A 15,914-nucleotide genomic window follows, 5' to 3' on the forward strand; every position below is an offset into this window, starting at 1 on the left:
AACTCCTATGGTCTTCACTGAAACAGATGGTTTCCATCAAATTCAAACCAAGAGTGAAACAAGCATATCACTTCAAGTCTCAGTTCTTTAACACAACTATTTTTAACGCATGTTTTCAAAGAAATTGACCTCTTTGGCCAGGAACAATTTGGCTTCCTTCCAACCGATTCTATGAAGAATTGCTGCACGTCTTCCTTGCATTTGTAGTGCTCTGTTCACAGCACCCCCCAGTGATTGTTCAATTACACTAAATAGCCTACCTCCTCTAATGTTCATGCTGAACATTATCTATGGGAAGGGCTTACTGCAGCACCACAGCTATGAGCTGTACAGCCAACAGTGTGATGCTGCTGAACACAGACAACAGCAACCCCACTAGTTCAAGACTGGGGCGGAAGGTACTACAAGAGGCATTAAGTGCCTTATCTATACTTAGCAGAGCTTGTACAACATCCCCTTTCGACCCCTTTAACAACTCTTAGCTGTGGTAGTGCTGGTTTTCTCCCTCAAACACTAAAAGCACTTTACCCGTCTTAAAATGTGCTGCCCAGTACAAAGGTGGATCAGTTAAAAAATACTGCATTTAGGTAACAAAGAGCCTTAATCAGCACAGTTGCTAGAGCTGCCCAGTCTGTTTCACTCCTATTTGAAACACAGAACTTCTGCTTTCCTTGCTCCTCAAAAAACCTGCACCTGACTGCCCACACTTCTCTTAAATGGCTCCTTTAACACTATTAGATGAAAAATTAGGGATGTACCACACAGTTTGCAGGTCAGAGACAGATCCCAGAGCCTGTCCTGACAACCCAGGAACAAAAGACAAATCATTCCTAACATCTTCAGTAGCAAAATCTTTAACTGTGGAAGTAAGGAGCTCTGAGTGTCTCTGTCTGCATGTTCTGTTCTCCTTTCCACTGTGTTCTACAGGTCTATATAAAACAGGCAGCCAAACAAAAAGGCTTTCCAAACCACAGTTTGAACAAAAGCATGTCTACCTCCATGAACTAACAGTCCCTGCTTGGAATTAGCTCCAATACTACCTGCAGGAAGCTCTGGTTCACTTTAAGCTGATACTCAAGACAAGACTTGTTTAATTATGAAAAGATTTTAATCCAGTGTGAACAGTACACCCATACTGAATTTCTCAAACATTACAAAATGGTAGCTTTCAAATCAAATTAAAGGGCAAACCAGTATTTTATTGACAGAGTTTATTTGATGTTAGTCAGATGAGCAGCTTCTGCTTTCCAGAGTAATTAATTCTATAGTTCTTCATGGAATGATGCTGCCTGTAAAGGAAAAAATAGATCACTGACCCACAATTAGAACAATTTTTACACTCATACCTCTATAAAGCCTGAAAAACTGTTTCCCAAACAAGTCAGGTGAACCACATTGCTCTTCTTAGAAAAGCATAAGGTTCAAAATTTCCCAGCACCATCATGGCAATAAATGAGCCTACATTATAGCGTTTCTGGAGAAGAGATCAACAAGCTACAACTGCTTTGAGAGCTTTCTGTTTAAAACATTATACCCACGATATCAGCTCCCAGACAGACTGTTTAAGTTGCTTTCAACTGAGTCACTCAGACCATTTGTAATAAAAGCAGAGTTTTTTCTGGAGCAGATCTTGACCACAGCTCTTATGTTTCTGCAGCAAAGACATAAAAATGTAGTCTGACTTGTATGTAAGAGTATCGTGTTTGTTTGTTTGTATTTTACTTGAAATGAGTACCTGTAGGAAAATAATATCCATCTCTTCCAAAAATAGATATCATGCTACTATCGTCTATTTAAGACAATAAAACCCAGAAGTCTACTATCCTCTCTTTAGCATACCTACAAATGAAAAATATAAGTGTTGTTTACAGTAAGACTACACAATCAGCAGCTTTAGCAACAGTAAATCTGAAGTGCCTGATGTATTATTTCAGTCTTTATACTAATCAGGTATTTCATCAAAGTCCAAGTCACATAAACTACCAACTCAGTAATAAGTGCAAAAGTGATTTGTAAATATTCTTAAACTCTTGCACTGGGTTCTATATCTGCACAAGTATCACAGTCTTTGCAAAAAATCAACCACAGACTTGTTACAATGACTGCACTACTGAATGTCTGCCCTTACAAAGCATTCTGAAGTCATACCTGTTATCCGTTTTCCACCCAAACAATGTTCTGGTCATTTACTGAAAAAGAGAAAGCATCAATTAATAATAATTTTATCTAAATTCGACTACTTTAAAAAATTAAGCTTTGAGGGTTCTTACTGACACTCACAATGTGCTTTTTTTCAATAACCACACTGAAATGTGATAGGAAACTGTCAAAGTTTTGACTACTGTAGGCACTGAAGACTTAGATTTTACTATTCCCTTAAGTACTCAAAATAGTTCTTAACAATAGCTACTTAAAAGTTAACTAATACTCAGAATGCCTGTTCATTATACCTACAGGCTACAATGGCTTAGAAGTGCTTATCCATCCACACTTCTATTTGACAGCCTTACATGTCAAAGGCTGTCACAGCTACAATTATGACATTAAAAACACTATAAAAATGTTGTTTTGCATATCAATGTTTTGAATGCAAAGACCAGGTGAGGCATATCCACATACACTTGTTGCAAATATTAGCAAGCTCAGCAAACTCTAGAGCCACAGAATACACTAAAAATACTTTAAAACACTTCTCTTGAAACTGCAGGGGAAACAGAACGGGAATTCTACAGGAGTGCGAAATGAAAGGAAGCACCAAAGAAAACTTAGCAAGACATCAGCATAGTTATGTCTGAGTTTTTCACGACTGTATCTGCTACTTAACTTTTACAACAATATGCACTTGCCTGCACATTTCTCAGAATCAAGTACCTACACATTTCTGAGATAAACAGTTCTCACCGATTCTGTAGGTGGACTCAAAATCATATTCCAGGGCTCCTATTAAAAATTCTTCCACATAGCTGAGATAAAGATGATGAACCATGCCATGCCATGATCTTTGAACATGCATTTTTCAAGACAGAGCTTAAAGACCTAAGTGTATTTCACAAACGTTTTTCTGTAATGCATCACGGAACTCTTCTCAAGCAACTTTTTCAGGAAGCGCACAAAATAATTTATCCTTAGTTTAAGTGACAACACAAAGATTAACAAATCTGGTAAACAAGTCACATCTAACCCATGCACACTTATCAACTGAAAGATCATTTTAAAAGACATCAAAATAACTCTAATCAAAAACACAGTTCACCTACTACTAAGACTGCATATTAGTTTGACAAGCACTTGATACAGAAGTCACATCTCCTATGCATGATCCTTGCCTTTAATTTCTGAAGTGCTGATATGCTTTAAGAGAGTTTCTATGAACTAGACAGCATCAATAATTCTAGTGAATCATTTAATCACTTTTCATTAACACTCAACAACAGCTACCTTCAGGTGCTAAAATCTTTAAGGGACAAAGTTCCTAAATACTAGTGGGATTGGTGCAACATGAAATGACTCCTTGGCCACTGACAGAAGTGTACACATTAGGTGTCACTAGTATACCAAATGCTCATTTTGTGCCATAAACAATTTTAGGACTTAATGATTAAAACACCATTAAAGCAGAAAGAAGAAGGCTCCTAATGTTTTCTAGTAGAGTAGTTCCCTGATCTAACAACTGTCAGTAGCACTGGTTCCTTTCCATCCAGGGATAACAAGACCTTCACTTCCACACTAACTACTATAAAACCTAATTTCACTGACATTTCCAATTCCACTGTAATTTATTTCTTAACTAGGAATACTGCAGGGCAATAGTTAAATGCAGTTTAATGCTGACAACTGTGCCATTTCCAAGCACCATCTCAAATGCACCAAGTGTGATGTGACTTAGCTTTCATGTACACAACTCCTTTCACACAATGGTCAAGTTACACATGCAGTTGCACTGTACTACTTTGAAACAGATCCTGCAGTGTCTGAACCAATGTCTCAAGTCAACAACACTGAGTTTCTTGGATTTTTTCTCACTGGGAATTATTTTAAAGTTGATTCACTAGTTTCAAAAAATCTGGTTTGCTACTAGCCAAATTTTACTTCCAAGTCACACAAATAGAATTCATTATGGAATTAACTGAACCTTCACAGGACAGATCTAAATTTAAATCAAACATGCATACAAGGCAGTACAGTGCTTCAATTAAAGGATGGACACATTTCAGTGATGTATAATGCAGGCACCACATCCATGCTCATTTCCAGTACCTGTAGATACTTCACTTCTGATGGAGAGTTCCAAGAAAGTAGGAAAAAAGCAAAAGTGAAGATTACTGAAGTTCAAGATGTCAAGGCATTTTCCCAGCTACAGAACTAAGCATCAAAACCCATTACCCTCTCTCCCCTTGTTAGAACACCTGAAAAAAACCAACCCACTTGACTGCACATCTTAATCAGTTTATTAGAAGACAGAACACTTGTGAAGGAAAGGAGACTGGCTTCCCACCCCACCTATTCCTCAGCTTTGGTTTTGTTTCATGATGGAGGAAATCTGCCTCCCCCCAAGCTGTTTGTGTCAGATCCTAGATATAGCCCAAGAAGGCTGTATCGGTCCAGCCACACCAGAGGAAGACTCCACTACTTTGGGAATCAGTCTCAAACCCAGATGCCTTATTTCTATTCACACACTGTTCTCACTGCCTACACCACACATCCTTAAACTTACCTCTACAGATAACACCATACCAACAGTAACTTGGTGGAGAAGCATTAGGTGTTTAGGCAGCCTGAGTAACAAGTGTTAAGATTCTCTAACGTGTGTATTGCGAGACGGAGTTACGTGATTAGAGCAATACTGTTAGATTTATGGAAGTTTAATTTTAGTTCAAATGACACATAGGAAACAGTAATTTAGGAAGCATTGTTTCATGTCACATCAGCTAGGCTTGCAGCAGTGAGGAGCAAAACTAAGCTACTGAGCTGATGACAAGCTGTACAACACACAGTTTTTACCTTCTGTTATCCAGTAGAACAGGTGAAAAAATGGAAGAAAAACAATGTTATTCTGTTGAAGAGCTTCTAATCAACATTTCAAAGGCATATGCTCATTCTATCTTAAAAGATATTCTCATCCTACCTTCTTGCCAGCACCAACATTTGCCTTGGCTGTGCCCCTGACTTTCTTCATTCTGTTCTTACGCTCTTTTCGCTGCTTCCTGGAAGTCTTTTTCTTTTCATACAAGCCGTGCTATTAAAAACAGTTAAAAGTTGCATTTAACATTGTTTGTCTACTAACAACTCTTGAATTTAAGTTTAAACTTGAAATATTAAATAGCAGTATCATTAACTAATGAATGATTCAATACAGAACATAAACACTGAAGTAGGACATCTCTTATGCTTCTTCCAGACCTTTATTAGTGTTTTGTTAAAAATTACTGCAAAACACCTCTGGTAACATCAGTTTTGCCTTCCCAACTCCCTTGTAATATAGCGTAAAAATATACTTAGCCTATTTTGCAAATGCAGAAGTTAACCTGTGCTATTTTAAGAACTCTCACACAACTGTACTTTCACAAAACTTGAGTTTTTAGACACACAAATCATGGGTAACTAAACACTTCCAACCTATGCCAACTGCTTTCAAGACACCAGAAGACAACATACCCTGGCAAGCCTGTGCTTTGGTTCGTTTTTCTTTGCATAGTCCAGGGAATCATAGATCATGCCAAAACCGGTTGTCTTGCCACCACCAAAGTGAGTTCTGAAGCCAAAGACGAAAATTACATCAGGGGTAGTCTTGTACATTTTTGCCAGCTTTTCCCTGATTTCTGTTTTCGGGACTGTGGCCTTCCCAGGATGAAGAACATCAATCACCTAAGAAAGAATTTTTACAAGGTGATAAAAAGTCAATGTCCAGTACAAAAACCAGGTGCTACAGTCCCACCATGAGCTTACCATTTAAACTAACCAACTTTAGCAGCATAAACTATTACTCATTTGATACAAAAGCATTCAAAAGCTTCTTGCTTCACAGAGTCATTGAGACTGAAAAATACCTTTAAAATCATTGAATACAATAGTAAATCCAGTCCTGTCAAGTCTCACACTGGCACTAAGCCATGTCCCTAAGTGCTACACCTACATGTCTTCAATACCTCCAGGGATGATGACTTAACCACTTCCCAGGGCAGCCTATCCCAATGCTTAATAACCCTTTTGGTGCAGAAATTTGCCCCAACATCCAATCTCAAGCTCCCCTGGTACAACTTCACTATCAAGATTTACCTTAAGCATACATCAACGCATCTAAACCCGTACGCTCTTACAATTCTTAATTTAAGAACTCTAGAGATTTTAAGGCCCCATACTTATAGTGGCTAAACCTTCTTCCAGCCCAGAACAACCAGAACAAATAAAGGCAATTTTCTGTAGTATTTTACCATCTGCTTGCGCTGCAGAAGTCTGTTGGTCATGAACTTCCTGGTTCTGATGGTCACTGTGTCATTCTGCAAGAGAAAACATTAAATAAACCACAACAATAGCTACAAATGCAACAGAAACTTAATACATACATAAATAATGCACGGTACCACAACAGCCAGGAGCCTCTGATACTGCCAGTGAATTCATAACCTAAGTGGACCGGTCCTGGGCTACAGAAAATACTTTTTGATAGTACAGTGAGGAACTGACAAACTCATCCCCAGATTCCAAACACCACAGCAACACACACACCTTCACTACCGTGAAAAGCTGAAGCAGCTTTTAGTAAAAGACATGGATCTCAATCCCAAGTACTATAACAATATAACAGAAGTTTCCTTCTAAGCCCAAATATTACCAACTCTGTGGCTTCCCAGCCTTAAGGACAAGGGAGCACCCGAGATACCTGGATGCTCCTGGCTGAAAGGAAAAACAGAGATGAGTGGGTCCACAGAAGCTTACCATGATTTTTCAGTAAATTACACACTTGGCATAGTATTTGGTATGTTAGCACCTGACCTCAGCCTAAGGACACGGCAGTGGGCTGAGGGTAAAGGGCAGGATGCAAAGGAAGCGAGGGAACAGAAAAGAGTGAGTGACCACACACTGGAGGAGTAAAAAAGTTCTTCCTGATGTTCAGGCAGAACTTCTTGTGCATCAGTTTCTGCCCTTGCCCCGGGTACGACTGCCTAGCACCAGTAAGCAGAGCCTGGCTCCATCCTCTGACACCTCCCTTCAAATACTAGTAGGCACTGGTAATGTCCCGTTTTTTCATCTTTTCTTGAGCTGAATACATTCATCTCTCTCAGCCTTTTTTCTAAGAGCAATGCTCCAGTACCCCAGGTTATCCTCACTGCCCTCCACTGGAGCCACTCCAGGAATTCGATGTCTATCTAGTACTGAGAAGCCCAGAACTGGAACACTCCAGGTACAATCTCACCAGAGCTGACTAAAAGGGCAGATCAGCGCCCTCGACCTGCTGGCCATGCTCTTCCCAACACACGGCCTAAGTTTCTTTGAAAACCCTGCACACCACTATTTCCATAAGGCTTTCAGACAGGAGCAGCCGTGGTAAACGCGGCTGTGACCCACGGCAGCCCCTAAACACCCCCAGAGCAGCAGCACACTGGTGCCGCACTATCAGTGCCCGGGGCTGCTCTGACCGAGCACGGACACGGCGCGGCCCTCACCCCGCAGCTCGCTGCTTCCAGCGGGCACGGACGCGCGGCGGCTCGGCCGCAGGAGCCCAGGCTCGGTGACCGCCATACCGCCGCGGGCGGGTGCGGGCAGGCCGGGCCGGCGGGGCGCGGCGGTGCGGGGGCGCGGCGGGGCCCGGATGGCGGCGGCGCGGGGCGGATGGCGGGACGCGACCCGAGCACTCACCATGGCGGCGGCAGCGGCTCCTGCGACCCGACGAGAAAAGGGCCAGCGCCGCCCCTCGGCCAATCATAAGGCGGTGCGGGGGCCCTTCCTGTGGGGGTGGAGTTCTCTGTAGGGCTGTCTGTTCCACAGCCGGACCTGGCAGGATATAGCGGCAGGGGTGGCTTCTGTGCGCCTGAGGGGACCCGGGCTGGAGGCAGCTCCGTGTCCCACCGGGGGAAGGCTCAGCTCCGGGAGCGCCTTGCGGCGAGCTCAGTTTAGTAGGGCCGAGCTCAGCCCCGCCGTGTACTGGCACTGCCACTGGGGCCAGGCCCAAGGCTCTTCTGGGGACACGCAGAGCCACGGACTGAACGTGGCGGCTCAGCAGTGGCTGAGGAGTTGTTTAAGCCTCAGGGAGTTGGGCCTCTTCAGCCTCGAGAAGAGACGACCGAGAGGGAACCTCATTTATGTGCACAGATAGGGAGGGGTGTCAGAGAGCGGAGCCGGCCTCTGCTCCGTGGTGCCGGGCAGTAACAAGAGGCGATGGGCAGGCGGTGCTCAGGAAGTTCCACCCGAAAATAGGAAGCGATTTCTTTGGTGCGCACTGACCGCGCACGAGAGTGAGGTGCCAGGGAGGCTGAGCAGTTTCCCTCGGTGGCGATCGCCCCGAAGCGGCGGTGCCGGCTGGGGGCGCTGCGGGCGGAGGCCGCGCTGACCGCCCCGCCCCGGCCCGGCCCGGCCCAGGCCCCGCGTGCAGCCGCGCGGGTCCCGCCGCCGCGATGGTGAAGGAGCAGTTCAGGGAGACGGATGTGGCCAAGAAAATGTGAGTGAGGGCCATGCGGTGCCCGCGGGCTGAGGCGGGGAGCAGCAGAATTCCGGGGGGCGGCGGGGGGGGGGGGGGCAACCGCTGTAGCCGTAGCTAGGAGAGTGTTGGCTTGGAGGGCCGCGGGGGGCGGCTCCTGGCTCGGCTGCTCCGCTTCTTGGAGCGCTGGCACAGGCTGGGTTCTCCCACACGGGTGGCTGTGCCTGTGTCGAGCTGTGGCGTTGCTCAGGAAGGTCGATAAATGCCTCAGATAAAAACCACCAACTCATCGCAAAGCAGCTTTATTTTTTATAGTTGTCCGAAAAGAACCTGTGTCAGCAATGTTGTGAATCAACTTAGCCACCTGTGCATTGCTTTCGAGTATTTTGGGGTCCTGAGAAGGGCAGCGGAGCTGGCGAGGGGTCTAGAACACAAGCCCTATGGGGAGCAGCTGAGGGAACTGGAGTGTTTAGCTTGGGGGAAAAGGAGGCTCAGGGGAGTGCTTATCACTCTCTAAAACCACCTCAAAGGAGGTCGTAGCCAGCTAGGAATTGGTCTCTTCTCCTAGGCAATCAGTGACAGGACAACTGGACACAGTTTTAAGTTGCGGTAGGGAAGGTTTAGGCTGGACATCAGGAAGAATTTCTTCACAGAGAGAGTGATTAGACATTGGAATGGGCTGTCCAGAGAGGTGGTGAAGGAAAGGCTGGATGTGGCACTCAGTGCCATGATCTAATTGACAAGGTGGCGTTTGGTCATAGGTTGGGTTCCGTGATCTCCGAGGTTTTTTTCAACCTCATTGGTTCTGTAGTTTAGTGATGCTTATGTGTATATATGCTTGTTGCTGTTAGTTTTTTTTTGCGTATATATATGTGTGTGTGCCCATGCATACATCTGAAATTTCCTGTCCTAGAAGCCACATCTGTTTTGGCATGAAATCTCCAGAAGAGATGCGTCAGCAAGCTCATATTCAAGTGGTTAGCAAAAATTTGTACAGTCAGGACAACCATCACTCTCCACTGCAGTATGGAGTGCTGGACCATCGCATGGTGAGAACCTTTTTTTTGTTTTCCAGACTCTTTCTGAGGAGTTGGTGGAGTGGTTAAAAAAAAAGTTGGGGTAACTGAAATGTACTGCTTGTCCAAAATAAGTTCAATTGAGTCTTTACTTGAATTTCATAGACTATTAGCTGTCCTGCCAGCTATTTTCTTCATGCTTTTGGAGGGCAGGAATGCATTCTTTTGAGGCAGGAGGTAAGTTTCTTTCTGCCAAACTGCTGGGACACCTAGAAACATGTGTCACCAAAATGCTACAATGTAGATTAACGGGCTGTAGATCAGCTGCAAGAGCTGCTTGAGTCCGGGTCATTGGTGTCAGCAAGGTTCTGTGTGTAAAACCATTTTTCTTAAGGGTCAGAGTGACTGTAATGCTATTGACGTGTTTCTGATGCTGGGGAGGCATGGCCCTGCTATTAGGATTCCTGACTAGCTTATAAACTGTTGTATTTTGTATCTATCCCATAAATTACAGCTAACTTTTTTTCCTCTACATGTGTGTTTGCTTTCTCCCAAAGGGAACCAGTGAAAAAGACCGTCCCTGTGAAACCTGTGGAAAAAGTCTGGCTGATTGTTTAGGGCACTATGGGTACATTGACTTAGAACTACCATGTTTTCATGTTGGATACTTCAAAGCTGTGATAGGCATCTTACAGGTAGACATGATTATGATTTGTTGTCAGTTTTTAGTCTAGAAAAAGGAAATTTTCAGGAGAGATGATGCTTGAAAGTAATTGAGAAGGCCAAAATAAGGTTGCATTATTAAGTTATCTTTATGTACATTTTCTTTTGTAAAATACGTGTATTTAAAGACCAGTCTTAGTGATATTCTATGTAATTTCAGACTGATAAATCTAATCCATTATTTTTCTGCAGTTTGAATTGAATGTATGCAGGATGATTTGCCTTTTAGAACATCCCAGTAAACCAAAGCTCTGCTTGCTTTACAGGGATTTTTAAGGCCCTGCAGTGCTTAGCTAAGGATTTGCCTCATTGGCTGTATTTTTCCTTTTCTTTTGTGCTTTTTATTGTGTGTTCCAATATGTGAATTGGTCCTTCAATCAAGGCAGTAGTATCTCATTCAAAAAAAATGCACTGTGTTGAAGAACTTAAGCTATAGTTCAAGAGGTTACATCTCTGAATGTGTCTCTTAGACAACTGGATTTATGTGTGTTTACGTTTAAGATGATCTGCAAAACCTGTTGCCGTATCATGCTGTCGGTGGAAGAAAGAAAGCAGTTTTTGGATTACCTAAAACGACCTGGCCTCGCATATCTTCAGAAGAGAGGGCTAAAAAAGAAAGTGTCTGAGAAGTGCCGAAAGAAAAACACGTGTCCTTACTGTGGGGCCTTTAATGGTGAGTATTGACATCAACAATTTGTGAAGTTGTCTGCTCTGATGGTTTTTACCTTGATGGCTGTGATAGGATCCAAATCTTGAATATGCTTGTTCATTGCACAGCTAATGGGTGTTCTCTCTGGCCTTCGTTAAGAAACATAATTGCATTTTTAGGGCCAGGCACATGCTTGTTCACATCTCATTGGTGTGGATATAGACAGTTTCCTTGTTGCTTGTATTATTTCATGTTTCATGGCAGTAACCAATATTTGATACTTGAATAATGGCAAAAAAAAAAACCCTTTTAACATGTTTTTAAAAATATTGGGAGCTATTGGCAACGATTGATACGTTCACATAAAAGCATTGGTAGCCTTTGTAATTTTGAGTGAGCATCATTTTTCATCGTTGTATTAAATTATCTTTCTTAAGATTATTCCTTCTTCAGGGCAGAGTATTTTTGTAAGAGTTCACATCTAGTTTTCAAAATATGTCTTGGTTTTTTTTCATCTACACTGATCACTTGTTACTGCTGCTTAAGGTCTTGGAGGATTACAGATTCATAGTTGATGGTTAATCCATAACTTAAAACTTCTAACTCATGAAAATTGTGGGTTGTTTGTTGTAATGTTCAACAACCTCAATAAAAGGAGAGCTGCTTCATCATGAATGCCCTATGTATGCATAGCAGGCATAAACAGTAGGCATTTAGAAAAGTTACATGATGGCTCAGAATACTTTAGTAAAAAAAATTGAGCATCTGGACTAGTTTCTGTAAGTTTTATGAATAATGATAGCTGCATGACATGAAGATATTTATCAGATTTTTCTGATAATTCACTTGCAAAATTACTTTAGAATATAGTGCTATGATACATAAATGGCACTTCTTAGTCCTGGTTTTAGTGTGGGGACTTCTACTTTAGAAATATCTGCTGTGAATGAGGTGAAGCTGAGTTAACGTGTGGGCTAAACCACCTACTTTCAGCTTCAGAGGCTGCATCATGATGTAGATACACCAAGCCATCCATATAAAAAGGTTTGACTTGCTTGTCCTTTTGTTGCTCTGTGAGTTTAGGAAACTAGTTAGTAAAGCTGATAAAGTTTTATTTTATTCTTGTATTTACTGAAGGTTTAGCTTGTTTTGGAACTGTAACTTACTTAAGTTTTGGTGGTGTTTTGTTTTGTTTGGTGTTTTTGTTATTTTGAAATAAAATCCCAAGAGAATCCATATTTAATTCCTTGCAGGAACTGTGAAGAAGTGTGGTTTGTTGAAAATAATACATGAAAAGTACAAGACAAATAAGAAAGTCGTAGATCCAATAGTATCTACTTTTCTCCAGTCCTTTGAAACTGCCATTGAATATAACAAAGAAGTAGAACCCTTACTGGGAAGAGCTCAGGTGAATTTTATTATAACCTAAATTTCTTGCTAGTTTTTGTGCATGCAATAAAACTCCTCAAAGGTTTGCAATGTATCAACTGAAGTCTTGTGGCGATCCAAGAGTTTTGTATCTCCAAAGACACATGAAGAATGTTTGTATCCAGTGCAATAATGCTAACTTCGCTAAAATAAAAAATTTAGTGTATTAGCATGTTCTGATATACCATTACCTGCCTGTAAAGAAAGGGATGTTCCTGGTGTGTTATGCCTCTATAAACTAGACAAGGAAGAGGAGACACAGGTCCATATAAAGTTTGCATGTATATATACATTCGTGGTAACTCCGATATTGCTCCAATACACACTTTTGTTTTCCTTCAGAAGTTCTTAATGTTGAGAAGAGAGGAGGCTTAATTTAGTAACTTTTTGTTTCCTTTAGCTTTTCATTGTATGCAGTTTTGTTTCTTTCTGCTCTTTGCAAGCTGGAAAGATCTCCAGGTACATACTTGGATGGAAAAAGTAGTGAATACAGCTGTAGCTGTACTAAGAAGAGAGAAATTAAGCTCTGAAAAATACCTAGAAAGTACTGTAATAATGTGATTTACTAATAAAATGGATACAATGTACTGTAAGTTTGTTGTAGGTAATTGAGTTGCTTCATCTATTAACGATGAAATACTCTCCATTGACTCTTGAGACAAGAGAGCAACATAAGAAGTAAACACTCATATATAGGGAAAAAATGGAAGGAGAGAATATAGCCAGTTAACATCTGAGATGCTAAAAGCAGTCGTTCAGAATAAATAAACCAAAACAGTTTTGTTTGCATGAATAGTTCTCTATATGCCTTTGAAAAAGACTATTTCTGAGCATCAGTAAAATAAGGGGAGGAGGGAAACATTGAAACATGACATGATGGCTTCTTCTCCCCATTTTCCCAATGGATTTTGTAGGAAAACTTGAATCCTTTGGTAGTATTGAACCTCTTTAAAAGAATCCCAGCAGAAGACATCCCTCTACTTCTAATGAACCCACAAGCGGGTAAACCTTCAGATTTGATCCTCACACGACTCCTCGTGCCTCCACTGTGTATCAGACCCTCTGTCGTGAGCGACTTGAAATCTGGCACCAATGAAGATGATTTGACAATGAAACTGACAGAGATCATTTTCCTCAATGATGTAATAAAAAAAGTGAGTCAGCCTTCATGCTCTGAGACTGTTGCCTTCAAAAAGATTTGTTTAGAATTGAATGTAGCACGTGAGTTTACTGCTTACAGTCTGGTGCTGCATTTCTATGTTGTTGGGCATTTTATTGAAAGATAGGAGAAACTTGCTTCGGATGGAGCTGGCTGACTGGCTGCTTGCAATGTAGGATCTGCTGGGATGCTTATGGGAAGCGGTTTTCCATTTCAGTTCTGGTCTGTTAACTGTTTTTCTTAATTTTTCTTTTTTTTTCCCTTTCCCATGACTGTCACACTTTTTGAGTGGTCACTTACAGTGAAAATATTACACCTGTTGATTTGTGTTGGTTTTTTTTTTTTGTTGTTTTTTCCTGTAGACCTTTCTCTTTTTTACATCTTTGTGCTTTATTTATTCTACCATCTATTCTGGAGAAATCATTTATCATAGTCATCAAATTGAGACTAAAAGAAAATTTGATAATTTATCATTTGTTTAGAAGAGCACTTCTACCAGACTAATACTTTTCACATTTTTCAAAACTGGTCTTTTTTCAGGCAAACAAAATTAATTTAGTAGTAAATCTTCCATGATTTGAAAAATTAACTACTTATTTTCTTGTCTGTTAAGTTATATTAGCTTAACTGAAGTGGATTGGGAAGATTATAATTTAAACCAATATCTAATTTTGTGAGCATTTGTTCAAAGCCCATATTAGTCAAAAGAAATTTTTCACTGGGTTGTCTTGTGGCTGTCCATATATTATAGTGGTATATCCTGTTATAAAGTTATTTTCTTTTTTTCATTCCAATCAATGGAAGTTTCATGATATTATTTGCAAAGGAAGAGTTGTACTCTTAACAGAGAAATTCTTGGCTAGTTTAATATGTGTTGTTATTTATTTTCTGAATTGGGTAACTATTTTGTTTAGCATAGGATATCAGGAGCCAAAACACAGATGATTATGGAAGACTGGGACTTTCTTCAGTTGCAGTGTGCCCTGTACATTAATAGCGAGCTCTCTGGAATACCCCTCAACATGGCACCTAAAAAATGGACCAGAGGTTTTGTTCAGAGACTTAAGGGAAAGCAAGGTTTGTCTAGAAAGTTGCTTTTCGTTATTTTTTATAATTGAATCACAGATTTTGCTATTGCCAAGTGTCTCTCTGCTACTATTGTGTTGCACTTCAGTGCTGTACCTTAAAAGATGTTCTAATGTGCTGTCTTAACAGATAACATTTTGAAAACTATTTTTATTTGAGGAGTTTTAACTGTTTTGTTTTGTTTTGTTAGGTCGGTTTAGAGGCAATCTGTCTGGAAAGAGAGTGGATTTTTCTGGCAGAACAGTCATTTCACCTGATCCTAACTTAAGAATCGATGAAGTAGCGGTGCCTATTCATGTTGCTAAAATACTGACCTTTCCTGAAAAGGTAAGTAGTGTAGGACTCAAAAACTCTTTCTATTCCCTTTTTTTTTTCCCAAGCCAGCCGTCAGTGTTGTTTCTATACTCACTCAAGAAGGGAGTGAATGTGTTGCATTGTGTTTGAAATGCCATTCAGTGATGCTTTGCCAGTTCTCTTGCTGCTGGCAAATAAAGATTTTTAGTATTGGATATAGACAAGTGCTGACGAGATGTGATGTAAAGAGTGACATCTGTAGAAGGAAGAGTTTTGCTTCATATTTTTTCAACTAAGTTTACCTCCCAGATTTTTAATTTAATTTCCTTCTGATAGTCTGCTCAAAGATTGGTTGACGTTTTCCTCCTCTCTTCCCTCCTGAGAGTTCCACTCAGCAGCTGGAGACTGTGTAGGGGGATTGTCAGTTGAGCCTAAAATTTGAGAATGCAAAAGCCAACAGTAAAAACATGATCCTGAAACATGTTTTGTTTGTTTCTGATTGAAGTTTTTATGCAACAGGTGAACAAAGCAAATATTAATTTTATGAGGAAACTTGTCTGTAATGGTCCTGATGTTCATCCTGGAGCAAACTTCATACAGCAAAGGCACACCCAAATGAAAAGGTATCATGCTTATTTGTAATGATTCACTTTTTATTTGTCCCCATCAACTTGTTCTTTTTGCTATGTGAAGGCAGTTACATCTTCAGGGATTAAAATCTATTTTTAGGATCTTTCATAAAGGGCGGTAGAAAAAGAATTGTCGTTATGTTCCCAGGTTTAGTGTACAATTCTCTTTTAAATACTCTCATGCATGTAAACTGAATTGCACATGCTAATGATGTTGAACTGCAATTAGGTTTATATTTTTTTATAACTGAGTCTATCTTAGTTGAAATAGAGGGTGTAGTGCGGGCATAAGTGA

The 15,914-nt window shown here is 40.9% G+C and overlaps 2 protein-coding genes across 7 annotated transcripts in view; one reads left to right on the plus strand and one right to left on the minus strand.

Moving 5' to 3' along the window:
* Window positions 1–1,178: 1,178 nt before the first annotated feature.
* Window positions 1,179–7,945, minus strand: RPS24 (ribosomal protein S24). Of its 3 annotated transcripts, XR_014226609.1 has the most exons (7): window positions 7,858–7,945; window positions 6,432–6,497; window positions 5,656–5,865; window positions 5,126–5,236; window positions 4,258–4,274; window positions 2,149–2,189; window positions 1,179–1,289 (listed from the first exon to the last, which is right to left on the minus strand). XR_014226609.1 is itself a non-coding variant. In XM_082286131.1 (6 exons), exons 1-5 carry the CDS (start codon window positions 7,858–7,860, stop codon window positions 2,187–2,189), a joined length of 393 nt encoding a protein of 130 aa, XP_082142257.1. In that variant the 5' UTR covers window positions 7,861–7,945; the 3' UTR covers window positions 1,179–1,289; window positions 2,149–2,186. The 3 variants fall into 3 exon arrangements, 2 of the variants coding, with proteins under 2 accessions (XP_082142257.1, XP_082142256.1); XM_082286131.1 differs by lacking the exon at window positions 4,258–4,274; XM_082286130.1 differs by lacking the exons at window positions 1,179–1,289; window positions 2,149–2,189; window positions 4,258–4,274; window positions 7,858–7,945 and adding exons at window positions 4,349–5,004; window positions 7,811–7,815 and having other exon boundaries at window positions 6,432–6,498.
* A 39-nt stretch (window positions 7,946–7,984) lies between these two features.
* Window positions 7,985–15,914, plus strand: part of POLR3A (RNA polymerase III subunit A) — a 39,643-nt gene continuing 31,713 nt past the window's right edge. For all 4 annotated transcript variants that reach the window (XM_082286127.1, XM_082286126.1, XM_082286128.1 and 1 more), the window contains exons 1-9: window positions 7,985–8,656; window positions 9,549–9,684; window positions 10,209–10,346; window positions 10,876–11,047; window positions 12,277–12,431; window positions 13,366–13,605; window positions 14,525–14,687; window positions 14,887–15,023; window positions 15,510–15,613. In XM_082286127.1, the coding sequence (XP_082142253.1) occupies window positions 8,613–8,656; window positions 9,549–9,684; window positions 10,209–10,346; window positions 10,876–11,047; window positions 12,277–12,431; window positions 13,366–13,605; window positions 14,525–14,687; window positions 14,887–15,023; window positions 15,510–15,613 (1,289 nt within the window). In that variant the 5' untranslated portion in view covers window positions 7,985–8,612. The remainder of the gene's footprint in view (window positions 8,657–9,548; window positions 9,685–10,208; window positions 10,347–10,875; window positions 11,048–12,276; window positions 12,432–13,365; window positions 13,606–14,524; window positions 14,688–14,886; window positions 15,024–15,509; window positions 15,614–15,914) is intronic.

This window comes from Coloeus monedula (genome assembly GCF_965178545.1).
Source record: "Coloeus monedula genome assembly, chromosome: 8".
Taxonomy (NCBI): domain Eukaryota; kingdom Metazoa; phylum Chordata; class Aves; order Passeriformes; family Corvidae; genus Coloeus; species Coloeus monedula.